Below are 15,972 nucleotides of genomic sequence, written 5' to 3' on the forward strand. Positions count from 1 at the left end.
TGTAGGCTACCTTGGGGATGGAGACTGTAGAGGACACACTACTGTTGTTAATTACAGACCATATGGGGACACACTGATAGAAAAGCTTGAATGTGTTGGGCATGTACAAAAAAGAATGGGAGCTCGGCTGAGAAAATTATTTAAAGACTTCAGTGGAAAAAAAACTGTCACACGGAAAACACATATGTGTTCCACGTCGTCTTACAAAAAGTGAAATTGATTCTTTGACTCAATATTATGGACTAGCAATAAGGAGAAATGCAGGAGATTTGGAGAGCATGAGACGAGCTGTTTGGGTAACATGGTTTGACAGAGTGTCAACAGATGAAACCCCACAACAAGGTTTGTGTCCAAAAGGGGAAGAGTCGTGGTGCAAGTACTGGTTGAGGAATGATACAGGCATACAATATACCCACAAGCATTCCTTACCACTTGCTGTAATGGAGTCAATTAGGCCTATGTATAGGGATCTGGAAAATAAAAGTCTACTCAGGAAATTTATGCATGGTCTCTCTCAGAATGCAAATGAAAGCTTCATCAGCTTTATGTGGGAGAGAACACCCAAAACTGTATTTGTTGGGCTGACAGTGCTAAGATTGGTGTAATTGATGCAATAATAACATTCAATGATGATGCAATTTCAAGGATCAATGTTATGAAGAAACTGAACATCCAGACGGGAAGGGATTTGGCTTCAGCTCTGACTGGTATTGATAAGCGGCGGGTAAGCGAAGCAGAGACAGCTGCAAAAGCTTCTACGAAGGAGTCAAGGATAAAGAAAAGAATGAAGAGAAAGAGTATGGTGGATAAGGAAACAGGAGGACAACTGGAGTATGCAGCTGGAATGCTCTAAACGAGCATAGTTCATAAATCTGTAAATCTTCTTTTGCGATATACCGAAAACTTGAATTTTCATCTTTCAGGTACACTTTTCTCCCAACTGACTGATGTTAAACTCACAAAAATTGCTACAGATATTTAGAAGTACCTCCTCTACCTTCCTTGCCTACTATTTCCTTGCCTACTTATAACAGGATTATGATGTCGGTGATATTTGAGCTACATTTTTAAATATTTTTGTTGTAATAAAATAAATTACCTGTCTTTTTACAGATCAGTATCAGGGAAGAAAATTGGAAGCATGAAACACTTACGTGAATGTTTTCTGTACTATGACTCTTTCTCCAAGCTGTGCAGTGAGTGGTTTCAAAGAAAATGGTACCGAAGTGAAACAGCGTTCCGTTTTTTATACTATTATAAATATTGCTGTCAGTACCAAAATATAATAAATATCTCAATGATTTTTTGGAAAATGCTTTGACTAATGACCCTTATTGTGTGTAAGAATTTTGAGCAATCTCTTATTTATAGATCAGTTGCACTATGAGGGTGAAGATAGTACTAAAAATACAGCCCGTTCAGGGGCGTCCCCCCTTAAATAAATACCTCCTCTGAAATCTAGGAAGTCTTTGGGAAGAAAAAAAACGAGAAACTATGTATATTTACAGCAGTAACTTTTGACCTTTCACTTATTTACAAGAGAAGATATTTTATAGTTACTGTTGATCAGCAGCAGATCGCTGAAGCGTTCTGGATTTAATTGGCTGCCGCGAATTTTTAATTACCAAAGCACCGATCACGCGGGGCACTTGTTACTGGAATACATACGAGGGGTGTTTGAAAAGTCCGTGCAAAAATAAAAACTACTTACGTGTTTGGGGTAGACCTTTTGTATTTTTCGACATAGTCTCCTTTTAGACTTATACACTTCGTCCAATGCTGTTCTAATTTGTTGATCCCTTCCAAATAATAGGAATTGTCAAAGTGTGCAAAATAGCTATTAGTTGCTGCAATCACCTCCTCGTTTGAATAAAATCTTTGTCCCGCCAGCCATTTCTTAAATTTGGGGAACAAATAGTAGACCGAAGGAGCCAGTCTGGAGAGTAGGGGGGATGTGAAACGAGTTGTAATCGTATTTCCATTAATTTTGAAAAACCACAACTGCTGAGGTGTGTGCTGGTGCATTCGTGATGGAAAAGGGCTTTTTTGGCATCAAATCGCCGGAGTTTTTCTTGCAGCTCGGTTTTCAAACAGTCCAATAACGATGAATAATATTCATCTGTAATAATTTTACCTTTTTCCAGATAGTCGATGAGGATTATACCTTGCGAATCCCAAAATACAGTCGCCATAACCTTTCCGGCCGAAGGAATGGTCTTCGGCTTTTTTGGTGCAGATTCTCCCTTGGTGACCCATTTTTTATATTGTTGTTTGGTCTCAGGAGTACAGTACTGTATCCATGTTTCATCGACAGTGACTAAACGACGCTTAAAGTCCTGCGGATTCTCCCTGAACAGCTGGAAACCATCCTTGCAACAATTCACACGATTCCGTTTTCGGTCAAGCGTGAGGAATCGCGGAACCCATTTTGTGGATAGCTTCCTCATGTCCAAATGTTTATGCAAAATATTATGTACCCATTCATTCGAGATGCCCACAGCACTAGAAATATCACGCGCCTTAACGCTTCTGTCATGCAGCACCATATCATGGATTTTATCAATGATTTCTGCAGTCGTAATCTCTACAGGGCGTCCAGATCGTTCTGCATCACTTGTGCCAATATGGCCACTCCGAAAATTTTGAAACCACTTGTAAACTGTTCTAAACGAAGGTGCAGACTCACCGTAATGTTTATCAAGCTTCTCTTTAGTCTCCTGAGTCGTTTTGCCTTTCATAAAGTAATGTTTAATCACTACAGGAAATTCTTTTTCGTCCATTTTTTGACAATCACTCAACTTCCTTGATTCACACGAATGCCAAACACAAATAAATACACCAATATGGCTGAAACTTGGTGTGCGTTCTTTCCAAAGATGCTACTAACTAAACATGACCTCGATAGGCACTGGTAGTGCCATCTCTCGGACTTTGCACGGACTTTAAAAACGCCTCTCGTAAAATACGTCTTGCAACTGCAGCCAGGCCTGCTAGATCTTTTTCATGTCTGCTCCACCACTTTAAGATGTCATTGTTATCGCAGGTGTGTATTAAAATATCTACTTCATCTGCTGCGGAGGATTTGTTACTCTTTCAGTCCTCGAAACGATCGCTCTTTCTACTTGGCAATGAAAGTACACTTCAAGGCTCTCTGTTAACAACAAGAAGAGAGAGAAGTAATACAGAACTGATTTGGAAATCATGGAGTCGTACCAGGAAAATATGTGTTTCGCGACTTATAACACAAGGCTGCGCAGAAAAATAATGCCTCTGAATAATTATACATCATTGTTCTTCATGTCTATGTATTTATTTCTCAATACAGTCACCGTGGCGACGAACACATTTCTCCCAACGAGAGACCAGTTTGTTGACATCGTCGTTCTAGAATGTTTGATACTGTTGACAGAGCCACGACCACACCTTTTCTACACCTTCTAAGTGAAATCCTCGAAGGTATTCTTCCACTTTTGGAAACATATGAAAATCGGATGGTGCCGGTGGTTAGTGTTTAACGTCCCGTCGACAACGAGGTCATTAGAGACTGAGCGCAAGCTCGGGTTAGGGAAGGATTGGGAAGGAAATCGGCCGTGCCCTTTCAGAGGAACCATCCCGGCATTTGCCTGAAACGATTTAGGGAAATCACGGAAAACCTAAATCAGGATGTCCGGAGACGGGATTGAACCGTCGTCCTCCCGAATGCGAGTCCAGTGTGCTAACCACTGCGCCACCTCGCTCGGTCGGATGGTGCTGTATGGAGGATGATCATGATACTGATCTTGAGGCGTCGGTTCGTTGTAGGTGTCGCACGGCTCGTGTGTGGTCTCGCTTTGTCATGCTGAAGGAGAGGCTGCTCCACATGTCGATCAAGTCTTTCTGTGGTTGGAAACTCGATAATAGCACGCTGTTTCTCAGGCACCGACATAGTTACATTACACACTTCTGTGTTACTAGGAGCCAGCCGAAGTGGCCGTGCGGTTAAAGGCGCTGCAGTCTGGAACCGCAAGACCGCTACGGTCGCAAATTCGAATCCTGCCTCGGGCATGGATGTTTGTGATGTCCTTAGGATAGTTAGGTTTAACTAGTTCTAAGTTCTAGGGGACTAATGACCTCAGCAGTTGAGACCCATAGTGCTCAGAGCCATTTGAACCATTTTATTTCGTGTTACAAGCCACAATTTGGAGCCCTGTAGCGGCAGAAGGTTGCAACTCGCGTATGCGAAGCGGGAAGTCGACCGAGTGTTATAATGACACGTTATACTTCAGCCAGTATACATGACACGTTATACGTCAGCCGATATTGAAACAAAAGAAAAGTACGGAGGCATTACTTTTCAGCACGCCTTCATACTTCCGTTTGGCTCTAAAAAACTGTGCACTAACTACACATACACAATTACACTAATCATTCGTAACTTGCACACATTCTTCGCACGCAAATAAATGTTTTTCTATTCATTTCTATCAAGGGGGTTCAAAGGGCTCTGAGCACTATGGGACTTAACTACAGAGGTCATCATTCCCCTAGAACTTAGAACTACTTAAACCTAACTAACCTAAGGACATCACACACATCCATGCCCAAAGCAGGATTCGAACCAGCGACCGTAGTGGTCTCACGGTTCCAGACTGTAGCGCCTAGAACCGCGCAGCCACACCAGCCGGCTTTCTATCAAGGATACTGAGATTAGAGAAGAACGATCAGAAGAACGTAGCAGTTTTATGCTTGGAAATAATTACAACCTTCTTACGTGAAAAGTCAGGACTCGATTTTTAATTCCTTGAACTCCTTTTAAAATATATATCTACTAGTTTACATCAGTAACACTACTTCATTAAAAATCTTTCCTTTCCTCGTATCAGAATGAAACCAATTCTTGTAACTGCACTATTTAAACTCACCTTATTGTCATTGTCATTGACATTCCAGATTTGTAGTATTTTGTGAAACCAAAGTACTAACTAACTGGATTGTAGGTTCTTCTTCGTCTTCTAATTCACCTGTGGTCTCTTTAAATGGTTTAAGAAAATCCAAAATTCTTACTGCGAGCTAATTACGACATCCCTGTAATCTGTAAGAGGAATTCTTTTCCGTAAGTAAAGCTGCAACTTCGTTATACTGTGTGTAAGGACTCTAGCGCAGTGTACAGTTTGTTCCATCGTGTGGTTGTTTGGGGGAGGAGACCAGACAGGCTGGCCATCGATCTCATCGGATCAGGGAAGGATGGGGAAGAAAGTCGGCCGTGCCCTTTCAGAGGAACCATCCCGGCATTTGCCTGGAATGATTTAGGGAAATCACAGCAAACCTAAATCAGAATGGCCGGACGCGGGATTGAACCGTCGTCCTCCCGAATGCGAGTCCAGTGTCTAACCACTGCGCCACCTCACTTGGTTCAAATGGATCAAATGGTTCTGAGCACTATGCGACTTAACTTCTGAGGTCATCAGTCGCCTAGAACTTAGAACTAATTAAACCTAACTAACCTAAGGACATCACACACATCCATGCCCGAGGCAGGATTCGAACCTGCGACCGTAGCGGTCACGCGGTTCCAGACTGAAGCGCCTTTAACCGCACGGCCACACCGGCCGGCCACCTCACTCGGTGTTCCATCGTGTGCTTAGTTCTTGTTTCAAACATGAGTAGAGGATCCTTTTTTACGTGTACTGTACAGTGCGTTTTGCAGTATTTATTGATGTTGCAATGTTCGAGGCATGATTTAAAAAAAAAAAACGTATCTTCGTCGAAAGTATAGCTAAATACTGTGTTTATACAGTGAGGAGCACAACGAAGCATTTCGTGATTTCCCACGGTTTTTATTATCGTCGTTTTTTCCGTTTCCAAACTTTTATTATATTGGCAGCAAAGCTAAGCAGCATGTCCGTCGAAAGGTTCCAATCAGCCAGCCTTTCTCCTATTTCTTTCATAATATTTACTCCTGGCTTTTTAACGTCCAGAACTTAGTTGTAAATAGAACGTTACTCACAACAGACCAAATTGTCTTTATGTGCTGTAAGCGCTAGATAATGTACCTGGTTGTGCGAATCAATCCACGCGTCAACTGTTACAGCACGTGTTTTATTAATAACGTCCGTAATAACAGAAGGTATTACTTAGTTCCGATACGATATTGAAGTGCCTCTGTTATTCTGATTATGATGCAAAGTTCCTTTCGACATGCATGCATGTCCAAAGGAACAGGCCCGCCGGGACCACAGCCGTTACGAAACACTTCAAATGAATTCGCAATTGCGGTTAAGGACTACCATTAGCTGCAGAATGGAATGACGACAGTAAAAATGTGTGCCGCACAGGGACTCGAAACCGAATTTCCCGCTTATCGCGAGCGGTACACGGTAAATCCAGGTTCGATCACTATCCGGCACAATTTTCATTGTCGTCATTCCACGCTGACGTCTCCTTGCTGTGCACCTATATCTGTTTATTCCAGGCCTAGCCTTTGAAATCCTCCCCAGAAACAGCATTAAACTGTCTCATGTCTTTAGCACACACTGCAACACACTTTGCTGGTATCCAATTTTCTATTACTACCGCTATTCCTGAAGGAGCTGTGCCATTGTGGTACTTTCCACAGCTGTTAGCCTTTAAATGACTCCTTCCCGACTGGAAACCCAATAATGCAGAGCAATTTATGCACGATACGTACCCAGTAGACTTACTGTTATCGTCTACAACAAAGGGAATTTATTTCATACATCGCGTTTTAGACGCTCTCGTTTCCTCTGTGTATACGCGTTCCTTTCAGTCTTACTGCACAGACTTGCAGACGATGCATTGTTACAGACACACACATCACGAATACGAAGCCTGTGCTGGCTGTAGTTGTACATGAATAAAGACGGGTTTAACTTCTTTGGAGGCAAACATTATGTAGGATTCGGTCATGGCTTCTATGCTTGGGCCAAAATTGTGTGGACAGCCTATTCACTTAGCCTGTGCTCTGCCCACGTCGGATATTGTGCTCGTTTACTCGGACCTGCAGGACCCTAACCGTCAGTATGGAAGGCACTGTACCATTTATCCCACGCAAAAAAGAAGTTACGAAATGTGAAATTTATACGGCTACGAAATTTTCTGAATATTATTTAACTACGGCATGTAATCAGCTTACACTAGTCTGTCACAATATACACTGATGAGTCAAAACATTATGACCACCTGCTTAATAGCTTGTTTGTCCATCTTTGGAACGAAATACATCACTGATTCTGCGTATGAGCGATCCTGCAGTTTCTTGGTAGATTTGTGGAGGTATGTGGTATTAGATGTCTACGCACCGGTCGTGTAATTCGCATAAATTACAGGCCGCTGTTTAGCGTTAGCGGTGATGGCGCCCGATAGCGATCAGATGGCTTCCACACACCTTACATCAGGCGAATTTGGTCGGCGCGACTTCAACGTGAGTTTACTATAATGCTCCTCAAACCACTGTAGTTCGGTTCTGGCTCCGAGACACGAACAGAAGACATAAGCATGAAGGGATGCAGGTGGTTCGCTGCTGCCAGCATGTCTTCGATTACTACCACAGGTCCCGTACAAGCGCAGGCGACTGTCTCCCGTGGGATAAAACTGCTCCCACCTGTCTGCGTCCGTGGCGCGCTGCACGATTCGAGCCGACGCTCACCTTAGTGGTGGAGATGACCGGCGACGTAGAGTAGCAAAAATGTGATTCACCCGAAGAGCCGACGTTTCCATTGACCCGCGCCCACTGCAATCGTAACTGACGATGTCGTTGGGTCAACATGTCAACACGGCGTAGCTCCATCTTAAACAGTGTACGGTAAACGGTGTGCTCCCGTACCAAGTGGTAGTTTCACTGTCCTTCTGTCTCTTTGTTTAGATGCTCACGACGTGAGCATTCGACCAGCTTCGCCGTTTTCAAGAGATTCGTTCACAGGCTCTGAGTAATAATAATCTGATCTTTGTCAAAGTTGCTTCTCTCCATGCATATACTTAAGATTGTATTACATTTTACAAAAACTGTGGCTGCAATGAGTACGAAACTATAACGTGTGTTGTTTTTGTGCGGACGGTTGGTGAGTGAATGCGTGGTGTGTGCAGGTTGTGCGTGGGGCATTTCGCTGCTCCTGTGGCCGCCCTGGATCTACTCGTGGCCGTACATCGAGGGCGAACGCACCGTGCCGGACAACGAGTGCTACATCCAGTTCATCGAAACCAACCACTACATCACGTTCGGCACCGCCATTGCCGCCTTCTACGTGCCTGTCACCGTCATGTGCATCCTGTACTGGCGGATCTGGAGGGAGACGGAGAAACGCCAAAAGGACTTGCCCAACCTCCAGGCGGGGAAGAAGGACTCCAGCAAGCGCTCGAATTCCAGGTAGTGAGTACCTTTCCTATGAACCATAAACCTACCGTCGTAACCGTTCATTATAGTTTTGAAGCACAGTATTCGTTTGTAATATCGCATGTGCAGCGCACTGTCTCCACTCAGACGTGTCCAAAGGCTATGAACCTCCTTCGTATTCATGGTTTCAATCGGTGTGCCGTTTTTATATTTCCCTACACTTCAATTTAGTTTACGAGGAACATTTGTGAAATAATCTAGCAACAGGTCTAGAAACTTGCATACGAATCACATACAGAAAGATTTGGCTGGTCCTAGATCTAGTATTAACAGTGGCGAAAATGGGAAATATAACACCGGGAAGTACTAGTCGCGGCCGCGGTGGTTTAGCGGTTCTAGGCGCTCAGTCCGGAACCGCGCGACTGCTACGGTCGCAGGTTCGAATTCTGCCTCGGGCATGGATGTGTGTGATGTCCTTAGGTTAGTTAGGTTTAAGTAGTCCTAAGTTCTAGGGGACTGATGACCACAGATGTTAAGTCCCGTAGTGCTCAGAGCCATTTGAACCATTTGAAGTACTAGTCCAAAATCTCTCAGATTTGGTAGAGGTATTCAAAGCGTAACATATTAAATGATTAAAGTTACTTTCCATACAGGATATTCGCCCAGCACACAGGTACCAGTACACTGTTGTATTCACTGTGCTATGGAAACAAACACTCCCTGAATGTCATCTTGAGAAATTTCTAGCCGTGCCTGAATTGCATGCTGCCTCAGTTCATGAATACTGCTGCCTGGAATGAAAGTATACATATGCCCATCACATCCCAGACATGCTGTACCGGTAACGAGTCGGGGCTGAGTAAGCCAGTTAAGTAAGCATTCATTCCTCGAGGCATTTTTGATTTGTAGTGTGATCTTGCATCATGCTAATGGAGTTCGCCATTTGGTATCCTGTCCGTGAGGGATACGTCAACAGAGCTTACCATTCTCACCCGATACTAGCAAGCATTCAATCACCCTCCAGGAAATATCAAATCAGTCCTGTTGCCTCATCCAATAGCTCCTCCTACCATGATTCCAGGCATTGGAGAGCCGTGGGACTGCCTTCTATTATCTTTCGCTAGGTCGTCTACAGATACGTTGGCTTTGGTAGAACCACTACAGACAAAAGCAAAACTCATCGCTGTACACTACAGAATATGACTCTATGTCCCAGTAGGGACCATTTAAGACTCTGTCGTTTGTGGTATGGTGTCAACGGTAAACGATGATCGTATGTCATTGAAGGCCTGGAGTCCCCACCTGGGGGAAGTTCTACTGCTGAGTTACATGCCTTTTCTGTTTACGCCACATTGCGGAATTAACGTGTCGATGATGATGAAAGTATGACGAGAACAGCACAATACGCAATCCCCGAGCAGATAAAATCTCCGACCTGGCCGGGAATAGAACCCAGATCCACTGCATGACACTCAGACGCGCTGACCACTTTTTTTTTTTTCTTTTAGGGTGAAAAATGTTACCAAAAATATCTAAAATATCTTGACGGATCACTTTACATTCTTATACGATGCTCTACTATGCGCTGTCACATGATACTCTAATAAATATTTAATATGACACAGGTTACATGTGTTTGATATAACTGGTACATAAATATATATTTGATACGTGAAGAACAATCGTTGATATCGAAAACCTCAAAAAAAATTTTGACCAATTTATTTCAAATTTTTAGACGATTTTCTAATAAACCTTTCGGACATTAGCTCTAAAATTTTACGTATATTAAATATATAAAACTTCCTGGCAGACTAAAACTGCGTGCCGGACCGAGACTCGAACTCGGGACCCTTGCCTTTCACGGGCAAGTGCTCTACCATCTTTTTTTTTTTTTTTTTTTTTTTTTCAACTACAAGGCAGCAAAAGCGGCAAAAAATTAAATTTTCAAAAACTAACACTTGACTTGCTGTGTTCCTTCCTTGGTGACTGCAACAACTTAGAAGCGTCCACTTTTTTTTTTATATATATATATGAAGGAAGGTAAGAGAAAGGAGAAACAGAAACCTTTATTATTCACAAAATAAACATAGTACGTCCACTCAGCTATGAAGTCGGACTTCATTTGGAATGATCCTTGTGCTGCAATATGCAAAGATTAAAGGTCGTTGGGTACTGGAAGTGGAAGTCTTTAGGGACTGTATCGTATAGAGTCCTTTAACTCGACGGAGCGAAGCATCCTTACAAGAAGCAAGCTCAACAAGTAGATGGAACAGCAGTCAAAGCAAACGGTCGCGTGACAAGAAAGTCACGCGACAGCTGAGCAACCTTAATTCACTTGTCTACGGCGGAGAATGAAGCCACCATGTATTGCACGGCGGCGGTAATGGCAAAGCTGCTCAATGAATCTTCGTACCTCCTATAGTAAGTGAATCGTTTTCATCTGTATCCAAACTCTAGTAGAGACGGTTCGGTGTTAGTGAGAGGGTACACTAAACATCTCATTCCCTCTGCCGTCCCACCTCTTCCTAGTGTATTCTCGGACGATAAACGGGAAGAGAGAGGCTGTCGATTCCGCCCCCCAGCCCTCGTCCGCCACCCTGGTTTAACGTCGTGCCATTACATTACATGCGTGTTTCTCCACATGCCGTGGAATGAGATCTTATAGAATTTTGAGATAAGCTGCACGCAATTCGCAACACCTTAGTGTAGCACGTCCCGCTATATTTTGTTGAGCATGTCGAAGGCCGGCCGATGTTGCCGAGCGGTTCTAGGCCCTTCAGTCTGGAAACGCGCGACCGCTACGGTCGCAGGTTCGAATCCTGCCACGGGCATGGATATGTGTGATGTCCTTAGGTTAGTTAGGTTTAAGTAGTTCTAAGTTCTAGGGGACTGATGACCTCAGATGTTAAGTCCCATAGTGCTCAGAGCCATTTGAACCATTTGAGCATGTCGAAGCACGCAGTTCTTCTTTGCTTTTTCTGTATCTCCTCCGTTAATCCAATCTGGTATGATTCCCTCTTCATCCAACAGTACTCAAGAACTGGTCGAACGCGCCTTTCGTAAGTGATCTTTCTCGGGTATGAATCTTCTTGCAACACATCTGAGTAACCTGCCTTATTTGTATTCAGACTGACGAGGTCGTTAAATCACTCCGGACAGCTGCTCTTGGATATTTGAAGGTCTGGCGGATGCCAGATACTGTTCGCCGCCCTTGTAGTCAAGCGTTACAAGGCATTTCGTCTACCTACACAGATACATAACTTTTTTTAATATTGAAAGTAAATTGCCATTCTTTGTTTCACGTGCTGATTATGTGCAATACGAAACCGCAGTGCCTGCGTTATTAAGAAGTACGATGCCATGCTCCGTCTAACATGCATGCATGTCCGAGGTACCGAGCGAGGTGGCGCAGTGGTTAGCACACTGGACTCGCATTCGGGAGGACGACGGTTCAATCCCGCATCCGGCCATCCTGATTTAGGTTTTCCGTGATTTCTCTAAATGGCTCCAGGCAAATGCCGGGATGGTTACTTTGAAAGGGCACGGCCGTTTTCCTTCCCCATCCTTCCCTAATCCGATGAGACCGATGACCTCGCTGTTTGGTCTCCTCCCCGAAAACAACCCAACCCATGTCCGAAGGATCAGGCACTGCAACGAGTACGGCCATCAAGAAATACATGAAATCTATTCACAGTTGCGAGTATGAACCACCTTGGGATGTATATCAAAGTGCCGACAGTGAAAATTTGTGCCGGACCGGGACTCGAAACCAGATTTCCCGCCTTACGCGAGCTGTAACCTCAAGCGCTTCGGTTACCTGTGCACTGTGTCACAACTTGCAGATAAATATATCTTTTCTGGACGTACGAGTGCAGGCTGTCTCATAAGGACGACGACATATGGAAGAATGGGTCTGACTGTGATTCTTGCACAGGTAGCCCAAGCGATTAAGGTGATCCGCTCACGTAAAGTTCGACAAATTTCCATTGTCGTCATACTGATATGCAGCTGCGGGTGGTTCATATCAGCGACTGCGAATACGTTACACAACTGCATCGTCAGTCAGCGGCCCGATAAAGCTTTATAAGTCATGGACCATTATCCATTGAAGTCATAAATCAGACTCAGTAAAATTCAAAATACCTACTGTCATATGTGATACTTTTCATTATAGTGGCAGGAGAAGTTATGATGCTTATGAAGAAGTCAATCAACGGCCCAGGATTAGAGATTTCGACAGAAAAGTAAACGAAAGACAATGAACGGGAAATGGCTGCCAACACGAAACTGCCTCTGACAGAGATCTGCGCCGGGAAATTGCCATTGAGACTCTGGAGTTTCTTTCTCCACAGCAGCTGCAACGTCTGGTAGGTTCCTCTCTCTTGGTTTCCAAATGGTGTTTGTTCCTTAGGCCACACGGTTAGCTCTTCCGTTAGGAGGTCAACAATGTTTATATTTACGTACAACACAATTTATCCTTTTCGGTCAGTATACTTATAATTAACTCCTACCTCTAGAGACTATACACATACTAAAAGCACATTTAAAATTCACATCCTCACCCCAGGTAGAACACATTACCTTCGTTTCTTGAGGTAGAAAAGCTAATCCGAAAACACGGAGACTGTCTGGTAGTATTTCACTCTAGCAGTATGAACGAGTAAAAGAGTTTTAAATACCTTTTTCTTTACTAAATCTCTTGGAAGTTGCAATTATTATAACAAGTTTGTAAGTACTCATTTGTGAGGGCTGCATTTACAGCTCTGCATGTGTATTGTTATCAAGTCGCGTAAACGTTACATTTCAAATAACTAACCTAGCTATTACAGTAAAGCTGTTACAAAAAAATGTCGACCTACATTAGCAGATTAGCAGATCCGACACCCATCAAAAACAGAAATCAATTATGCACGATCATATCTGATTAGCACCACCATACACTGAGGTAACACAGGTCCTGGGCTAGCGATATACGTACATACAGATGGCGGTGGTATCAAGTACACAAGGTATGAAAGGGTCGCACATTGGCGGAGCTGTCATTTGTACTCAGATGATTCATGTGAAAATGTTTCCGACCTCATTATGACTGCACGGCGAGAATTAACAGACTCTGAACACGGAATAGTGGTTGGAGATAGATGCATGGAACATTCACCTTTGGAAATCGTTAGGGTATTCGATATTCCGAGATCCACAGTGTCAAGAGCGTGCCGACAGTACCAAATTTCAGCCATTACCTCTCACCACGGACAATACAGTGGCCGAGGGCCATCACCTAACGACTGAGAGCAGCGACGCTTGCGTAGATTTATGAGTGCTAACAGACAACCAATACTGCGTGAAATAACCACAGAAAACAATGTGGGAGGTAAGACGAACGTATCAATTAGGCCAGTGCAGCGAAATATGTCGTTAATGGGATGTGGCAGCAGACGACCGCCGCGAGTGCCTTTGCTAACTGCACGACGTCGCCTGCATTGCCTCCCCTGGGCTTGTGACCATATCAGTTGGACTGGAAGACCGTGGCCTGGTCGGATAAGTCCCGATTCCAGTTGATAAGAGCTGGTGGTAGGGTTCGAGTGTGCCGCAGACCCTCCGACACCGTGAACGCAGATTGTTAACAAGGCCCTGTGCTAGCTGCAGGTGGCTCCATAATAGTGCGGGCTGTGTTTACATGAAATTGAATGGACCTTCTGGTCCAACTGAACCGATAATTGACTGGAAATGGTTATGTTCAGCTACTTGGAGACCATTTTCAGCCATTCATGGACATAATGTTCCGAAACAACGATGGAATTTTTATGGATGCCAATGCGCCATCACATCACGTCATAGATGTTCGCGATTGGTTTGAAGGAAGTTCTGTACAATTAGAGTGCGCGACATGAATCCCATCGAACTTCTATGGGACATAATCGTGAAGTCAGTTCATGCACAAAATTCTGCACGTACAACACTTTCGCAGTTAAAAACGGCCATAGAGGCAACGTGGCTAATTATTTCTGCATGGAACTTCCAACGACTTGTTAATGTTAGGAGCTTTCCCTCGACTTTTGTCACCTCAGTATAAGTTTTATGTAGATTTTAGGTGAACGAGATCATTAGAGACCGAGTGCAAGAATAGGGAAGGATATCTGCCGAGTCCATTTTAAAGGAACCATCGTAGCACTCATCCTAAGCAATATAGGGAAATTATGGAAAATTTAAATCTAGTGGTCGAACTAAAATTTAAGCATTAGAGACATCTCCAGTAATTCTTTCACTACGCCACCTCAGTTGATCACCTGAAAGAAACTGTGGACGGTTCGAAGTTCGAGGACATGATCTAGGAATATATTTAGCTATGGGTGAGTCTTGGACAAAATGGGTTAGATTGTGTTATTAAACAAAGTAGAAAATAATTTTAGCTGAAGTATTACTGTTACCATCCTCGTCTGTAGTGAAAATATCACAAACGAAGTTGTTTCAGGTGTAGCAGGCTGCATACTTTGCCTTCAATTATTTCAAAAGTATGCACTTGTTCTCCAAAACTTTATCCTCATGGTTAACTGAATTATTGATAAATGCCATGTTGGAGAGACAACGTTCCAGCTGCCACAGATAATGGGACAGTTCATCATGTACAGTGCGTCAGCATGACAGTCAAGCCATCATGAGGAGGAAGCACAAAGTGCTCTCTATACGCTCTGCTACCAGCACCAGCAGTTGCAGAACACTACGCATTCTTTACAGTGTTTTTCGTAATTTCGTGATAGTGTCTCTTTACGATCATTGTTAAAAATATCGAGCTTTTTAGTAAGTTTTAAGAACATTTCTCGTGGAGAATATCGACGGTCTTGATAAAATATTTTAAAATTGAATTAAAAACCGTCATGACCTCATTAAAATAGTTATTGGCAATGGTAACATGACTCCGTCAAAATGTGACCATCTTCAAACCATATTACACCATAACGGCATGCGGTGGCTATGGCTGCAGCAAATATCGTGGATGAGCAGTTGACTTTCATCGATCCACGATACCTGCTCCATTCACCGCCACCGCCTCTCATCGTGGTGTAACATGGCCTGAAGATGGTCACGTAATATTGTTATTTTTATTGTACTTTGTTCTTTTATAGCCCAGATTAGCATGTATTCTTGATTTTGAAATGATGTATTGAAATGTCCATTGAAACTAAACTCACCTTGTGTATGTGTTTTTTCGTGTGGTAATCTGCGGAAGATTTCTTTTTGCTTTCTCTTGAGTTCGTTGGAGGTCATCGTGTTTATTTTCAGGTTCGTTCGCCAATCTCCAAAGCGTCTCTCCAATACCACGTCGACATAGTGTAGCTGAAACTTTCTATAGCAATTAGAATGACTAGAAATAGTAATATTTACATTCGGGTCTCACATAATAACACTCACGTTGAAAAAAAAAAAAATTAGCATTTGAAACATGTCGGCCCGTGGATTCGAGGTCAACATCGATATTATGGTGCAAGACAACCTACCGTTAAAATGTGCCTGCGGTTCTCGTTGTCGCTATAAATCGAAGTTAATGGATCGGAGTGACTTGAGCAGAGGTGCAGGATGCCTCCCATGCGTATGTGCGAACCGTACCATCAAATCAGTGAGTTTGAGAGAGGGCGCATTAT

At 43.4% G+C, this 15,972-nt stretch overlaps 1 protein-coding gene across 1 annotated transcript in view; it reads left to right on the top strand.

The window, feature by feature from the left end:
• Positions 1-1,141: 1,141 nt before the first annotated feature.
• LOC124555844 (muscarinic acetylcholine receptor DM1-like) overlaps positions 1,142-15,972 on the top strand; it is a 196,166-nt gene continuing 181,335 nt past the window's right edge. The window contains exons 1-2 of the mRNA XM_047129909.1: positions 1,142-1,196; positions 8,083-8,362. Coding sequence (XP_046985865.1) covers positions 1,142-1,196; positions 8,083-8,362 — 335 coding nt within the window. The remainder of the gene's footprint in view (positions 1,197-8,082; positions 8,363-15,972) is intronic.

This window comes from Schistocerca americana, chromosome X (assembly GCF_021461395.2).
Source record: "Schistocerca americana isolate TAMUIC-IGC-003095 chromosome X, iqSchAmer2.1, whole genome shotgun sequence".
Classification (NCBI taxonomy): domain Eukaryota; kingdom Metazoa; phylum Arthropoda; class Insecta; order Orthoptera; family Acrididae; genus Schistocerca; species Schistocerca americana.